At 47.6% G+C, this 12,451-nt stretch overlaps 1 protein-coding gene across 2 annotated transcripts in view; it reads right to left on the minus strand.

Annotated features, from left to right (window-relative positions):
* IFT172 (intraflagellar transport 172) overlaps window positions 1–12,451 on the minus strand; it is a 38,899-nt gene that overhangs the window by 24,652 nt on the left and 1,796 nt on the right. For both annotated transcript variants that reach the window (XM_036405211.1, XM_036405210.1), the window contains exons 5-15: window positions 10,293–10,358; window positions 9,831–9,910; window positions 8,583–8,670; window positions 7,541–7,755; window positions 7,321–7,444; window positions 5,759–5,854; window positions 4,986–5,147; window positions 3,229–3,282; window positions 2,602–2,705; window positions 1,898–1,983; window positions 1,246–1,358 (exon numbers count right to left, since the gene is read on the minus strand). In XM_036405211.1, coding sequence (XP_036261104.1) covers window positions 1,246–1,358; window positions 1,898–1,983; window positions 2,602–2,705; window positions 3,229–3,282; window positions 4,986–5,147; window positions 5,759–5,854; window positions 7,321–7,444; window positions 7,541–7,755; window positions 8,583–8,670; window positions 9,831–9,910; window positions 10,293–10,358 — 1,188 coding nt within the window. The remainder of the gene's footprint in view (window positions 1–1,245; window positions 1,359–1,897; window positions 1,984–2,601; window positions 2,706–3,228; window positions 3,283–4,985; window positions 5,148–5,758; window positions 5,855–7,320; window positions 7,445–7,540; window positions 7,756–8,582; window positions 8,671–9,830; window positions 9,911–10,292; window positions 10,359–12,451) is intronic.

Raw genomic sequence — 12,451 nt, forward strand, 5'->3', positions numbered from 1 at the left:
TTCCTCACAGAAGAGGTGCTCCAGGCCTCTGACCATCTCTGTGGCCCCTCTGGACTTGCTCCAGCAGCTCCATGTCCGTCCTGAGCTGCGACCCTACATCTGGAAGCAGCAGATTTGGGTCTCACCCAAACAGGGCAGAGGAACAGAGCCCACCCTCCCCTGCTGCCCTCACTGTAGGACTGGTTCAGGACACAGCTTATGCCTGGCCTTGCTACATCTCATGAGATTCCCATGGGCACAGCTGGGGAGCTGGTCCAGGTTCCTCTGGATGGCCCCGTCCTTCAGGTGTGTCATTCCACCCTCAGCTTGGTGTCATCTGCAGGCTTGCTGAGGGTGTACTCAATCCCTCCATCTGTGTCACAATGAGGATACAAAATAGAACTGGCCCATACAGAGCCCTGAGGGGCACTGCTTGTCACTGATGTCCACCAGGACTCTGAGCTGTGACCACTTCCCTCTGGATGTGAATGCTCACCCAATTCCTTATCCAGCAGAGAGTCCACCATCAAATCTCTCTCTCCAGATGAGAGAGAAGGATGTTGTGGGGGACTGTGTGAAAGGCTTTACAGACATCTAGGTAAATGACATCCATGGTCCTTCCTTTGCTCACTGATGGAGTCTCCCCGTCAGAGAAGGCCACGGGGTGGGTCAGGCAGGACTCTCTGCTGGTGAAGCCAGGCTGGCTGTCCTGAATGACCTGCCCTGCTTGTCCTGGATCCCCTTCCCATTCCCCATCTGCCTTAGCACTGCTTCTAGGGGGATCTGTTCCATGATCTTCCAAGCCCCAGAGGGGAGGCTACCAGGCCAGTAGCTGCCAGGGTCCTCCTTCCTATTCCTTTGAAAGATGGGTACAATGTTCTCCTTTTTCCAGTCACTGGGGCTTCACCTGACTGACATGACTTTTGAATACCACAGACTGCAGGAGAAGTATGCAGGAGAACCTATGATTTTCATTGTCAGGTGTGTATAAGTACTGCAGGAGAACATATGATTTTCATTGTCAGGTGTGATGAGATGAAGCAAGATGTCCAGTAACTAAGTTCAGCATTAGCTAGGACTCAAGAATGCAACACTGCCAGCTCAATGCAATCTGGCCATGGTCAATCTTCCCCAAGGGAGCAGTAAGCAAAAAATCAGGAGTGTTTCAGATGTGCTTCTCACCTCCCTCCCTCCATTCAGGCATATCTGTCCCTACCTCTCCCCACACACACCATCCTGCCACATGGCCCCAGGTGGCTGCCTCACCCTCATCTTCTTGTCCCTGAAGAGCAGTTTGTGGCCTGTTTCATTGAGCTCCAGCCAGTCAATCTTGCTGTCATGACTGATTGTGCCAGTGTTGTAGCCACCAACAAGGTCCACTGGGGAAGGAAAGAAAGGAAACAGTGTCAGTACCTGATGTACCTCAAAGTGCTTAACACCCACAGCTGTGCCAGGGGAATCAGGTGCCTGGCACCTATTTAGGGCAAGACCCTCAGCAAAGACACTGTGACATGGACACCAAAAAGCAGTGACATTTCATTTTGATGCCTTCTCAGCAGCAGCAGCTCTCTCCCACTGTCTGTGAGCATGCACAGCTCATGGGCAGTGCAGGCAACACAGAGTCTGGGTCCAGGACACAGTCCCAGGCACCCATGGCTGTGTCCATGACAGGCAGCATCCTGTCCAAAGCAGGACAGCCTGGTTTCCAGTGGGCTGCTGCTAGGCAGAGGGAATGCAAAGGGGAACTGCAAGAATCTGCTGCTAGGCAGAGGGAATGCAAAGGGGAACTGCAAGAATCTGCTGCTTGGTACAGGGAATGCACAGAGGAGCTTCAGGGATGTGCTGCCTGGCACAAAAAATGAAAAGGAATGAGGAAGGCTGGCAAAATACAGGGAAGGGGAAGGAGGGTCACACTCACCTGTTGCTATAGTCTTGATGTCTATCAGGTAAGCCAGCCTCTTGTTCTCATCCACGCCCCGCTGCTGTCTCTCATTGATACGGACACTGTGATTTGAAGGGAATGACTATTACCTTCACTACTCCCAAAATACACGTTTGAATCACAGACTCCCTCCCTGATTCCCTGCAGTTTCCCTGAGCACATGGAGCCTCTGGCAGTTCTCTGTGACACTTGCCCAGTAGCTATAGCTGCCTCAAGTGAGAACAAAGCTTTCTGATCCATGGCTTCCCCCCAGAGCTGCCCCTCTGGTTCAGGGGTCCCCAATAACACATTGGTTACATTGCTCTGAGCAGCCCATGATCATCCCTTCTCCTGAATCAGAACATGAGGTATGGAATTTTGGAGGGACAGAGGAGGTCCTGCTGGCAACTGAGTCCCTAATGATGCTGTACCAGGAGCAGGTGGATGCAGAGTTGCCTGAGAATATGCACAGGAGGTTCAGCAACAGCAATGGCAGGCTGCACCAGGATCAGAGGAAAAGAGGCTGTTGTGCTTCTAAAACTTGACAGCCAGTAACGTGGCAACTAAACCCATCAGTGGTCCCTGTGAGAAGTGGGTGTCTGAGGGCTGCATGCTGCAGTGTGGGACACCTCCAGTGCTACATATTTGATCTCACTCTACCAACTGCCTGTGCTGGTCACACAGGCAGATGTAACCCTTACCTGACCAGATGAGGGTTCACAAACTCTGTGCGGACAGACCCCAGGATGTCATTGCTTCCATATTCCACAAGTGTCAGCTCTCCAGCATTAAAAATCATGCAGACCTGATGGTGAGAGGGGAATATACTTTGAGAGTAAAGCGACAGAAACACTCACACATACCAGTGAAGGGTGCAGGAAAAAACTCTGCTGCACACAAATCTAAATTTAAATACTCTGGGATGACTAAGGAGCTGTTCTTGTCTTTTTGTTGTGATTGACAGCTTTTCCTCAAGGCTGGGGATTTTTACTGTGGGCCTATCAGTCCTGCAGGAGCCAAGCTCTACCCATGACAGCTGTATTCTGTATCTCTAACATCCTCTCTGGCCACTGATCTTTTATTGCTTCTCTCTCCTTCAGGGTTATGACTTATATAACTCATCAGTCCATACACTGAGCTTACTCTGTACCTGGCATGTGGAAAAGGCAAGTACAGGGAAGAAGCAGATTGGGATCTGCATGAAGAAGCTAAATGCAGAAACTGCTGAGAAACAGGGTTTTCCACAAATGCAGGTGACACCTTTCTTGCTGATGCACACACAGCTCTACACACCATTCATGGGGAGCACTCTGTCCCATCCTACTCACGTTCTCATTGTCGAAGAAGAACTTCTCGTTCCCTCCAGATCCTTGCCAGGCCACCTACAAAGCAATGCCATGGGTTGAGGCTGACAGCCCCACCAGCACCAGTCTGCAGGTGATGGGCTCCTCTGTCCAGCTTTTGGCTCCCACAGACAGCATGACTTACACTGCACAATGGATCATAATCCATCACTTTAGCTGTCAACACTGTTTTTCAGTCATTCCCAGCTTGAAAATTCCACATGGTCCTCTCCTTTCTCCAGACTCAGCTTCAGACTCCAGCTCTCTCTGTATAGTACATTACTGCCTTCCAAACAAGAGGCCTTTATGGGAACAAGGTACTCCCTCTATGCTATCCTATCCTTCACAGGCCCTTCTCCACCTTCCCCAGACCAGCTTTATTAAAAAAGCACCCAAACAGCTCCTTTGCCTCTGTTAATCACAGCCATAGAATCACTGCTAACACTTGTGGGAGCAGACAGAATCTCCTCACCACTTGTAGCTGAACCCCCCTTTTTTAGGGTTATTCTAGCAATGGCTGATCACCACGGTGCCAGTGGGGGAAGAACTGATTGGAAATTTGCATAGAGCACTGGGTAATACAACAGCTGCTGTGGTAACAACAGACATTTGACCAGAGGAGCAGAAAACTGAAAGCCAAGGCTACAGCTGCCCTGCTCCCTCACTGAGTGCAAACTCCAACTTACTGCTTCAAAGGAACCCTAGTGAGACAGCAAGAGAGCAAATGGACATCTCACAGCCTTGCTCTTTCTGAGTACAGCTGTGTAATCGAAAGAAGAACTCAGTGCAGTAAGATGTAGAGAAAGCTGGGAGCTTCATTCTGGCCAAATTCTCAGTTATATGACCAAGCATCAGCATTCTCCAGCACAAACCTCCAGAGCTCCTGCTCCAAGAGAGATTAATTAGCTCACCATCAGTCCGATTAAAGGTATGTGACAACATGGTGAACAAAGCAAATATGTCCTTGAGGCCTATTTAATGCTTTTATTAGACATAAGCCTATTGCCCACATTCTCCAGTCTCAGCACTCAGTGCACTGTGAGGATCAGGGGATGGACAATTTTGTGTGAATTGTCTGGTACCAAAAATGGCACTGGCATGACCTGTGGGATGCAGCCATGAATTGTTTTCTGATGATTTTTTATTTTGTTTCTTTTAAACACAGATTTTTTTGTTTCTTTTAAAAACAGAACGTACAAGATTTGTATGTTCACATCTGGAATGTATATATGCAAAATATCCAGATTTGGGCCCCCATGTACAAGAAAGACTGATAAGTTCAGCACACTGCCCATCAAGATGGTTGGGAGCAAAGCACTTACACTGTGAAGAGAGGCTGAAGGAATTTGGCTTCTTCAGCCCACAGAAGGGAAGGCTTAGGAAACCTCTAATACAGTGATGCCAGGCTTTTTTTGGCAGATGAAGAGTGAAAGGATGAAAAATGATTATAAAATAGCAGTCAAAATACCAAGATGACTTAGAAAAACGCTCTCCTCCATGAGTACAGTAAAGCATTGGAATAGAGGACTAAAGCAATTGTGGAACCTGAGCAACATCATCTGAATTTAATACTGACTTCCCTTTGGGCAGTCAGTTTGATAAGAGACCTCCCAAGGCCCCTTCCAACCTGAACTGTTCTATGATTCTTTGAAAAGAGGGATTGTTCCCATGCAGAAATCATATCCTCTGAGTTATGAAGTTAAGCATCTGACACTCCAGAAACGCCACCGATTTTCCAGTACCTCACTGAGTTTGTTGGAGCTGACATCACCCAGCAGCAACGTGTCTGAGGTATGGGCCACCAGGTACCTGTCCTTCCCCAAGATCTTCACCTCATCAATCTCATAACCATACTGGGATTTCAGCACAACTCGGGTTCCTGTGGAGAGGTTCTTCACAATAACCTGGTGAAAGTGAGGAAAAGCAATGTGAGGCCATGCACAGAGAACAGCACAGATTTCTTGCCCCATGGAAGATTAGGCAACAGATGATACTAGGATATTTAGATATCCCCATCATTTCCCTCTGCTTTTTTAAAAATCCTTACTATTCCTTTTGCATAGGATGGCAGCTGTAGTAGACATGTGGGATTCTTACTTTTGCCATTTACAAGTTACTGGCCTAACTGGAGACCCATTCAGGCCCCCAAGGATAAGCCTCCTTTGCAGAGTCCTGTACTCTCTCCCCTGACTGCAGGCTGCCCAGCTCACCCTTACTGCCACATTCTGAACAAGGTCAATTTGGCTGAAATGAAATCACTTAGAAGTCTGCACTTGACATGGAGGTACCTCACAAAAATTCACACGGCAGGAAATGAACTCCATGGTCTCTTATGCTATCCAATTCCCACCCAACCTTAGCCCTGTCCCAGGCATATCCCCTCTGCCTTTCTCAACAAGTTGGTATGAACAAACCACAGGTGCAGAACCCCAAACATGCCTAGTTCTGGCAAACATCCCTCATTAGATACTCTCTTATTAGATACATTTTCATGCCTCATTAGATACTCTCTTACCTGGCTTGGTCCCACATATGTCATTTCAAATTTATTTTTGTAAATGGTTTTGCGAAGGCAGCAGTCAAACTGTTCAACTCCTCCACACAGCGTACCCTGGGGACAAAAACACATGGTCAGTGAACTCTGTTAAGGAGAGAGACTCTAGACCCTGCTTACATGAAGAGGATCAGAGATCAGACACAAACACACTGGTCTCAGCTGCTCTGGAAAACAAGGCTCAAGCACCCACATGCAGGAGGACCAGCCCTATCTTGACTTTCTTTAGACAACAGAAAGATTGAGCCATTCTCAGAAAAATGAAGATTACCAAATGCTGGCATGAATCTGGGATGGGAGGAGGTAGGGTTAAAAACCACCTTTATCCTCATCTTTCCCATTATTCTTCTCAGTTTCCCACTTCTCCATCTCCCAGCCTCCCAGCCTTCCTTCCAGAAGAATCCTTTCACCTTTCTTTCTTTCTTTATAACATCCCCCTTCTTTCCACTGATCTCCTATCCCTTAGCCCCTTCCCCTTTTCTGAAAATATTTGTTCACGTGTTCAATAATTCTTGGTCTGAAAATATTTCAAGGATTCTTGATTTCATAAATAATTTAAGCATTTGAAGTTAGTCAACTTACACAGAAAATATGCAGAAAGATCAATTTAAAGAGATTTAAGGAATAATCTAACTTTAGAGAAAGGCAGATTAAGGCTTGGTGGCTAAAGGTCAAAGAAAGAGAAGGCTAAACTGAAAACACAGCACAGAAACACGGAATGTGATTAGCAGGTCAGTTTGTATACTGCTTCTCATGAGTGCCCAGAGGAAAGAACGCTCCTAAGACTGCTCTGGAGAAGCTATGCTGACCTCATCAGGCTCCTGAGAAAAGAGAAGGGCTGCTGCAACCAGTGAGCCATCACAGCAGCATGCAGGAGGTTCTGCAGCTCCACACTGGCACACCCGACTGCAGCAGGTCCCCAGCACAAGGTCCTGGCCTCAGTGCCTGCCCTGCACCCCCGGGTGAGGTGTGCCCACACAGCATGACCATGCCCAAAGCCTCCCCCTGGGTGAGGTGTGCTCACACCAGGATGACCATGCTCAAAGCCTCCCCCTGGGATGAGCTGCACCCACACCAGGATGACCATGCCCAAAGCCTCCCCCTGGGTGAGGTGTGCTCACACCAGGATGACCATGCTCAAAGCCTCCCCCTGGGATGAGCTGCACCCACACCAGGATGACCATGCCCAAAGCCTGCCCCTGGGTGAGGTGTGCTCACACCAGGATGACCATGCCCAAAGCCTCCCCGTGGGTGAGGTGTGCTCACACCAGGATGACCATGCTCAAAGCCTCCCCCTGGGTGAGGTGCGCCCACACCAGGATGACCATGTTCAAAGCCTCTCCCTGGGTGAGGTGCGCCCACACCAGGATGACCATGCTCAAAGCCTCTCCCTGGGTGAGGTGTGCCCACACCAGGATGACCATGATCAAAGCCTCCCCTGAGCAGAGCATGCTGCTTCCATGCACAAACATCCCCCTGGTGGGACACTGGAGGGCTCAGGCCTCCTGACTGACAACACAAACCACACAGATCCGTGAGCCATCCCTCTTCCATGCCAGAGCTGTGATGGTGTACAGGTGAGCTATTTCTTTGGGCTTGCCTTCCTCCCAGGCACTGCGGCGTGGGCTCCAGTTCAGAACCCGTAACCTGGGAGAGAGAGGAGGTAAGAGTGACATTAAAAACTGTCTATGGCTGTCAAAGGAAGGACTACAAAACGAGAGTTCTCTGTCAGGTACGTGGTACCTGTCATAGCTGCCAAGGACAATGGACTGGCCGCTGGGACTGGTGGCTGCTGTGGTGAATTCCTTCTCTGACGAGTCCCGGCTGTAGTCAAAGGTTTGGATCACGCTGCCCTCCTTCCCATAAGCTACAATCTTCTTGTCACAGCCTGCAGCCACAATGCTGCTGGAAGCCCAGGCGAGGGCATAAGGAGGACAGGGATGCACTGCCAACTTACCCTACAACAGACAAGAACACCCTGAACACCTGAATGGCCCCAAATCCTAGCTGGCCTCTGTTCTCAGCTATCCCAGTGGGGACCAGTATGGGACCCTCTGTAAAGCCCAGCTCATGGGGGCAGCTTTGTCTGCCTGCCTAGTCTGTAGGAAGACAAACCAGAACTGAGAGATTTCTCAACTATTACATTCATCAACTGTGTGAGAAGAATTGCAATGCCAGTAAGAAGACCGATACCATTAACTAGACTGAGACTGAACTCCCAACACAACAGAGTATAGATGGATCTTCATGATAGCATGGCAGAGAGCAGCCATGCTCAAACTGCTTCAGCTGGAGACAAAAGATCTGAGAACAGCATCCCCTTCACCACAGCCTGAAGCACAGAGAGACTCCTGGCATAGAGGAGGCTCAGGAGAAATGCTGGGTGTCCAAGGACAAAATTTGAGCCTGAGATTCAACATTAACTGTGGTAACTACATGCTGCTAAGTGTGGGGACAATAGTAGCCACTCCATGGAACCCCACCTCTTCAAGCATCATTCTCCTGGACACTTGAACATCAGATCTTTCCAGACACCTGAACACCCTTATGCCTCATACACAAAAACATGAATTCCCCTCTTACCACCGCCCTCAGTGTATTCCAAAGCATCAAATCACTGTTCTGCCTCCATCAGTGCTTCCCAAAACCTTTGCTTGCAAGCACAGCCTGCAGCTCCTCTCCAGACTTCCACTCTCTCCACAGTCTGATCCCTTTCCAGAGCTCTGGAGCTGGGAAGCAGTCTGTGCAAATAGGAATTATGCTCACCGGGAAGGATCTTTTGTACCTGTGATTCACCTGAGCCCTCATCATCAAAGAAGAAGCGCACTATGGTTCCATCTGCATGGCCAGACAGGATTCCTCTCCCCGACACACTGCAGAAAAACACAGAATGATGCAATGTCACAGGAACACATGCACCTTCATACTCATATCCCTGCCCAGAGCAGCCATTCCCAGGATCATGGTTGATGTTCCTCATCAAAGGAACCTTCCCCAAAGACAAGACAAACATCAAGTACCTGTGCCAGTGGCTGTAAAAAGAAAGCAGACAAAAGAACCCAGAGTGGAGAGTGACCAGTTAAGTGTCTTTATCATGTAAAATCACAATAAAAAACTTTCTGTATTACTAAAACCCAGAAGCTAGTGGAATTCTTCAGTGGAATAATGACTCTGCTCACAAGTGCTTACAGCAATGTGCATCAAACAGCTCTTGCACTGGAACTGTTCCAGAAGTGAGGCTGGGTATTATGATACTGGGAATCCCTAAAAGAAACACAATGTAGGCAAAAAACACCTGGGCAAAAACTCCAGGCCCAAGTCCATGTTTTATAGCACTGATGTCTTGTGCTCCTGGACACAAGCAGGGAGAAGAGAGAAAAGAAAAAGAAACAGGCCGAAAACCTGTTGTTTTTGTACCCAGGGAAACACTTTTTAGTGATGATTAGAAGATTCAAGAACAGAATACAAATTCTACGGACGCTGTAGCAATCCAGCAATCATGTACCTGTCACCAGAATGACAGCATTTAGTGAAAATTCCACTCCTAGGACCATGACACATCTCAATTTTCAGGTAAAGAATACTAAAGTAGTTGAAATGAAATCTTATTAATGAAAATAATTTTAAATTGCACTTTATGGCTATTTTCCTAATTACAGCTTGTCAAAGGTTTTATCTCACAGAATGATGTTACTTTTTTTAGCCCTTAAACATGTTAGTTATTACTTAGATGAAGCTGACAAATGTAATCCTTATAAAGTCACAGATTCAAATACATCAATGAATGTAAGTAAGCTCGTGGAGACTTTCATCCTCTACTGTGTTTGAACAACAGACTGCCCATGTGGCACAGCCAGGTACCAGATTTTTAGGAAGGAATTCCTTCTGGAGAGCACAGTATATTATTATCTTGACAACAAAGTGACAGCAAAAGAACACTGGCAAGCTGCCACACTGGTCCCTGTTATGCCAAGCCAGCAGCAGGTGTGAGACTGAGCCAAAGCAGGGCAGGCCAAAGCAATGCCACACTCACTTGGAAGTTAGTGAGACCACGTAGGAATCTGTCCCATAGATGGTGGAAGACTTGTTGTTCTTTGTATTTGCTAAACGAACCTGAGAAAGAGAAAATGATCAGTGCTGAGTTCATCAGTAGAATGTGGATCTCCTCCAGTGTAAGCAACGCTCCCAGAGGTTTCCTTGTTCACTATCAGAAAAAGAAATCACAGGAAGCTCATTGACTCCCAGTATGTTATAGAAGTGGAAAAGTTGAAGTCACATGTCCACATTTCTAGAAAAGTTTGGAGAAAGAGCCAAAAGATCCAGTAGAACCTCCAGGGACTAACTGTGAACCAGAAAATTCAAGTCCACAGTGTAATCCCTCTGTTGCTGTTACTGGGGCACCCAGTGATGGCTCCTACCCGTCAGCCCAGCCACTGGCAGACCCTGAGAGCCCCCACAAGGGAAAGAAAGTCACACAAATAACAAGTTTCTCTACCTTTCCTTCAGCAAGACCAAAGACAATTATATTCTCTGCTGGCCACAATAAGCAGGTCACAGCACTCTGCAAAGGAGGAGGTAAAAAGAGAGGTAAGAGCTCCACCCTACCCAGCTTCCTGCCCCACTGCCACCTAAAATAATTCATGAACAGACACTGTTCAGGCAGGAGAGATGGGGCATTTGGACAGGCCTTACAGTAGCTGACAAGCCTTACTTCATGCTGAAGCTTAAACTAGGTAAAGTGAGCTGGGGCAAAGTAATTGAGCACAGGAGGACTATGGGAGGGCAAAAAAGTTACAGGGATGTGTTCAGTTTGGAGCTCTTTTTGAGTACTACTTACTGAGCAGTGCTTGGCTTGCCACATACAAGCATACATGGTGCATGTATAAAATCACGGCTGTTTTAAAAGGCTTTTTGCAACAAGTATAAAATATAAAAATAATTTCACTGTGACAACTTCTGTAATAGCTCTGAGAATACTTGTCCACTGGATCTTTATTTGATGAATAAGAAATAGTGTTTATTTTTTCACTGACGAGTAAGATGGTTATTAGATGCTCCAAGCAGGCCAGGTAGAAACAGGCTCATTAAATCCAAACCAAAGGTATTCTCAGAATCTGAGGTGGAGTCAGAATGAATAAAGCTGACCACAAAACCCAGCTGTAAGAGAGGGCCAAGAAAGTTTAGGAAAGCCCTTCACATCTACCCTGCAGAACTTCAGTCAGTAAGAAGGGCTGGTGTTTGGCTGGTGTTAGCCACCAGCACCAGCCTCACTGGCTCTCTGTCCCATTTTGAGCATGCGGGACTGCTTAAGATACGTATCAGCATTTATTCATTCCTCATTTATTTATCTCATCTTCCATCCCTGCTCTGATCATTCATATCAGCAAACACAGCTACAATCAGACAACAAAACGTCTCAAGGTAACCAAACTGTTCATAATTTAAATGCCCAACCAATGACCAAGACCCATTTTCATTACCCCTGTTTCCCAGGAATTTGTGTGTTTCCCCCACTATCTGTCAGACTTATTTTCCACTCTAACACAACAAAAGCTTGGGAACAAGCCTCACACATTGGTGATGTGCTCACTGTTTGTCCTCCTGGCCCTCAGCAGAAGGCTTGGCTTGCCAGTGTGAGCACACACTGGGATCACTGTGTGTGTGAGAGGGCCCAGTGGCAGGAGAGGGAAAGGGCTCAATAAATGACCTCTCATATTGACTGAACATTTCAAAAATTTATAAATAACAGTATTTAGTTACAGGAGAAAGCCAGACACAGTGGTAAAACCCCAGACATACAGAATCAGAAAAAAATAAAGGATTTAATGTGTTACAAATTATGAAAAGGCATGGGGAAATGAGAAAGGAGAAAAAAAATACTGAATTTCTATATTAAAAATACAAAATCCTGTACACGTGCCATGCACGGCATCTGAGCTTGTGAGAGGTGAGCAGGCCCCCACTGGGCTGGCAGCTGGAGGGGCAGGCAGCAAGCAGCACACAAGGAAAGAGCTCTGCAGGGAGGCTAAATGTGCCCACACCGGGGACAGCCACCCTGCTCAGCAAAGGGACAAATGGACACCAAGCCCCTGTTGCTCTCTTTCCTCATGACACTCTATTCTCATGACCACTCAGTGCAGCAGCTCAACTGCATACAAAACAGAGGCTGAGCAGCAGCTTTCCTGTCACAGAGCCACAGAATTCCCCACGCTCCCTGCAGCAGTCAGAGCAGCCACAGTGGCAGGCCATGACCCAACCCAGAGGCTGAGGCTACCCTTCACCTGAGAGACAGCTTGAGAAAGCCTGGCACAGACTCCAGCAACTCCGTCAGGAGCAGCTCTATGTCTTCTGGGGATTTGGACATGAAGGATGATTCCTCCTACCCTGCAGAGAACTTTCTTGGTGACACAGAGACCATGTGGCACTTGCCTGGAAATCCTGGGGCAGCTGCTGGACTTTTGCCTCTGAAGGTAGAAGTAGTCAGGGCACTGTATTTTCTTACTCTGATGGCTTTCTGTGCAAGGAATTCATAACACCTTTGCCTTTTCCAAGGCAAGCCTTGGCAAACACCTACTGGGCAGACTGCTCTGTGACACAGGCAGGCCAAGCCAGAGCAGCAGAACACAGAGGTGGCCAAGGAGCAAACCTGACGGA

Source organism: Molothrus ater, chromosome 32 (assembly GCF_012460135.2).
Source record: "Molothrus ater isolate BHLD 08-10-18 breed brown headed cowbird chromosome 32, BPBGC_Mater_1.1, whole genome shotgun sequence".
Lineage (NCBI taxonomy): Eukaryota > Metazoa > Chordata > Aves > Passeriformes > Icteridae > Molothrus > Molothrus ater.